This window comes from Ammodytes marinus, assembly GCF_949987685.1.
Source record: "Ammodytes marinus genome assembly, chromosome: 5".
In the NCBI taxonomy this organism is placed as follows: Eukaryota; Metazoa; Chordata; class Actinopteri; order Uranoscopiformes; family Ammodytidae; genus Ammodytes; species Ammodytes marinus.
The window spans coordinates 13,556,409-13,560,933 of record NC_137234.1 but is presented as its reverse complement, the minus strand read 5'-3'; the positions used below and the strand labels follow the sequence as shown (position 1 = coordinate 13,560,933).

Here is a 4,525-nt window from a genome sequence, read left to right as displayed (position 1 = left end):
ATCCCCAATTTCTTCAGGAGTCAATGAAATCCCTATTTATAGAGGCAAAATTAGTATTTAGCAAATGTGAAGACAATTTTTAAAAACATTTCATGTTTATTTTATTTACCTGTGCTGGTGTCAGCACACAGACCACAGGTCTCATTCTTGAATTTTGCATCCAGCTCAACCTTAAAATCAGGTGAAAATTTAAATTTGAACAAGGTGCAGAAAAGGAATACTGTATATTGTACCAGACTGCCTTTCTTTCTCCATTATATCAGAGAATGAAAAGTTCCAACTTTTAAATAATAATTTTGCAAAACGACAAATACAGATAAGAACCATGTGATACGGGTAGAGAAAGTGGACCTTGGAGAATGTTGTGATTTCTCAAAAATGACATTGATAATTTGTCATGAGCTCCTATTTGCACTATCAGCCTTCCTGAAGACATAAGACATGTTTACTTGTTTTAAAAGCACCTAAGAACTAGACTTTGTTTTGCCTTTTTAATAATACATTTTGTCTTAAAGTGATTGAATACTTGAACATTGAAAATGATTAATCCGTGCAAAATGCCTTATTAAGAGCACCCTGGGCACTTTTAACATTGGTAGCATTTAGTCTTATACACAATCTCACAAAAATATGTTAAGTTTAGTTAAGAAATTATCAAAAAGACCCAAGTATAAATGTAGCAGTTAAACTAAATATATATTGTTGATAGATCAGGTTATGTGCTTATCTACAATGTTTAAAAGCAGGTATAATACAGAGCACAGTGAAAAAACATACAGAAAATGAGTCTTCTTCATTCCATTTCATGACCAAACCCAGCTTTGCCTCTATCATCACATAGGAGACACTTCTTGCAATTGTAATACCAGACTGGCTGAATGGTAGAGTGACACTATTGGAGACAAAACAAATTATCACAGTAAGATGATAAGACATTAACCGTCAATATAACCAATGTGTCAGCTGGTAATGACATGTCAGATCATCAAAACAGACTCACAGTTCCTCATTGAACTTGATGGAAGTTCCGGCTAATTCCAAATCGACTCCTTCCAGGTTCATAATGATCTTCTGAATGGTAATGACCCCATCCTTCTCCTGCCGTTTCATTCGAATGGAAAAACTCTCATAGCTGTTCTTGCAGTGGGACGCAAGAACGTAGTTGCAAGTGTAAGGAAGTTCGAAGAAGTCTCCATTGAAAGTCCTGAAATGATAGTCTCCCCATGTGCTGCAGAACTGCTTGTTTTGAGAGATTTTCACTTCTACATTGTGGAGACAAAAACATTTCAAATTGTATTAATGGTTTCTTGGTTTGTCAGAATTCATCTATGAAAAAGATATTACCTGTTATCCTTGGCATCTCGGTCGTCATCGGACCCATCTCCTCCCTCTTTTCCACCTCGTACTCCTTGTCCGTCTTGTCCTTCTGATGCTTCTCCTGCTCCTTTTCCTTATTTTCCTTTTCATGCTTCTTTTCCTTCTTATTCTCTTTCTCCATCTTGTATTTCTCATGCCACTTGTTTTTCTTTCCCTTCTCTTGCTCCTTACTTACTGATTCATCTGATTCATTTGAATCACCTGATTCATCCTTCTTTCCTTTCTCTTGCTCCTTACTTCCTGATTCAACTGATTCATCCTTATTTTCCTTTTCATGCTTTTTATCCTTCTCCTTCTTTTCCTCCATACTGTATTTCCCATGCTTATTTTCCTTCTCTTGCTCCTTACTTTCGGTTTGATCTGATTCATCCTTATTTTCCTTTTCATGCTTTTTATCCTTTTTCTTATTTCCTTTCTCTTGCTCCTTACTTCCTGATTCAACTGATTCATCCTTATTTTCCTTTTCATGCTTTTTATCCTTCTCCTTCTTTTCCTCCATACTGTATTTCCCATGCTTATTTTCCATCTTTTCCTTCTCTTGCTTCGTAATCCCTGATTCATCTGATTCATCCTTATTTTCCTTTTCATGCTTTTCCTTTTCATTCTCCATCTTGTACATCTCATGCTTCTTTTCCTTCTTATGCTCCATATTCATCTTTCCCATCTGGCCCATCTGATCCATGTAACCCAAATGATGCGTTTTGCCCCTCTCATTAATCTGATCCATATTACCCATATGATGCATTTCACCCATCTGATTCATCCGACCCATCGGTTTCATTTTACCCATCTGATGCATTTGGCCCATCTGAGTCATCTTTCCCTTGTGACCCATACCTTAAAAAATAAATACATTTATACAATTAATTCACATTGTCAAATCAAATCAAATCAAATCAAATCAAATCAAATCAAATCAGTTCTACGTATATAGCCCAATATCACAAATAGCCATTTGCCACAGTGGGCTTCACACTCAAAATACCCCTTGACTCGACTAAGGAGTAACTCCCCGCCAAAAAAACTTTAAGCTACTCTCTGCGTGTCCCATTCTGTATACATACCACCGTTTGCTGTTGATAGTCCGATGCACAGGGTGAGCAATGGAATCACCCATTCAAGTAGCATCCTGGCTGTTCTCATGATCTTTCAGTAGTCCCTGTCCTTACAGGGTTGGTTGAGCCACCTGACACTGCCACACTACCAATGTCATGTAATATAGTTTATTTGCTGTTTGCAGTTAAGGAGGGGTAAAAAATACATATTGGGTGTCAACATTTGTGGTTTCTGTTATTATAAGATCACACCCATGAAGAGGTTCCTTATGACAACATTTCCATCCCTCAGCGTGATAAAGCATCATATGAATTACTCACGGATCTATATGTTTTAATATTTTGTGAACATCTACATATTTCTTTTAATTAAAAAAAAAAATCTTTTGAACTGACATAAAGTTGCAGTTTTTTTTAGTTACAAAGCATGCTTGAATTATGGAACACATTAATTCAGTTCCTGGTTTATATGAGAGGGAGATGAGTTTGAATACATACAGTATACAGTATAAACAAGAATCATGTACTTTGCAGAACCATTTTTAAGTTGTTGGCTGTGCCTCCATATCTTATAATGTGTGAATAAATCCAAATATCACTGGACCATTCATAGAGCAAACATTTGCTATATACTTTTGGACCAGAAATATTTACTGACCGTCTAGCCTCTTTTCACCAGGTAGCATTGTTCACACTGTTAACATTTTATAATACACAGAACCTTTTGGACAAAGTGCTTTGGAAATGTGTGGGGTGGGTGAGGCCAATTCAATTTTTAGGCTCATTTTCCAATACAATCTTTATGAATCATAGCTCATGAGATGGCAATGTTTTTCTGTTGGTCACTAGGATGTCTACTACTTTGGTTCGGACGGAAATATCTCAAAAACTACTTGAAATGATTGACATCGATTTGTATATTGAAGTTCATGGTCTCTGAATGATGCCTTTTGGGAACTCCTGAGTTTTCCTTTAACATGCTAAACTGAGATATTAAACATGGTTAACATTAAACCTTCTGAACATCAGCGTGTTAACATTGTCATTGTAAGTAAAGCATAAAAGAGTCGTACCAAGGCTGAAGACAATGAATGTCTTTTTTAGTTTTGCTACAATTAGCATGCCCAAAATGAATTATTAGCCTAATAGACATACATACATACAAGGATCTTTGTGCATAACAAAGGTTTTCAGTGATTTCATTGATCTTGTATGTCTTCTCCCTCTCCACACCTTTTCAAAAGAGACACAAGATTAGGTTGTTTTGATTTAAGTATCTTCTACTCAAAAGTAAAGCAATTGGCTGACGTCTGAATTGTATCTTAAGAAAGAAGATACAAAACATTAACAGAGGTCCTGTTAAAAGGAGTCAATCCAGATTTATTTTGGTGAAAGGTATACTTACAGGTTGGCAGTTGCTCTGCTGGAACGGCAGGCAGACAGATCATTACATACTTCCCAGAATATCCATGACAAAAAAACAGGGGGAGTTCAAGTTCATGTGCAAGTTCAACTACAAGTACACCCAGTCAGTAAACCCCAAACAAGCTGCATTCTGTATGTATAGTTATTTACTGTATTTATTTATTCGATTATTTGATAAGGACAGAGCATCTTAATTCACATCAGTATCAAAAATACAAGACGTTAAACTGCTGAAGTTAGCAGAAATGCTATTTACATCAGTAATCCCTAGGGAGGTGTCAACAACAGAAACATTACAAATAGCAATAAACAAACACAAATACACGTGTAGAAAATGTAAAATACATTATGTAACACGTCAATTAAAAAGTGATAATATTTCTGGTCTGCCTTGAGACATTTTTCAAGATGGTTGTTAAAAGTTGTAATTATAGGGTACCCTGTTGTTGCAAGTGGGAGGCTATTCCAGTATACCCTTTACTCAGGGCACAGTTTGTTCAAATGTATTGCGCCTGTATGGCACCTCACAGTCCCCTTTAGTGGTGGCCCTGGTGCTCATACTCCTGTTAACCCTTTGTTTGATGAATTATGAATTATAACAGTGATCTTCTCATCATTTCATATTTTGTTACACATTTCAGAGACTCCAATACTATTATAAATACACC

General features: G+C 36.2%; 1 protein-coding gene across 1 annotated transcript; it reads right to left on the bottom strand.

Moving 5' to 3' along the window:
- Positions 1 to 996: 996 nt before the first annotated feature.
- LOC307251237 (uncharacterized protein) lies at positions 997 to 2,104 on the bottom strand (the record flags this gene model as incomplete). The annotated part of the gene is made up of 2 exons (XM_080028557.1): positions 997 to 1,262; positions 1,345 to 2,104. The coding sequence occupies 2 exons, from the start codon at positions 2,102 to 2,104 to the stop codon at positions 997 to 999; spliced, it is 1,026 nt and encodes a 341-aa protein (XP_079884683.1).
- Between the last annotated feature and the right edge of the window lie 2,421 nt (positions 2,105 to 4,525).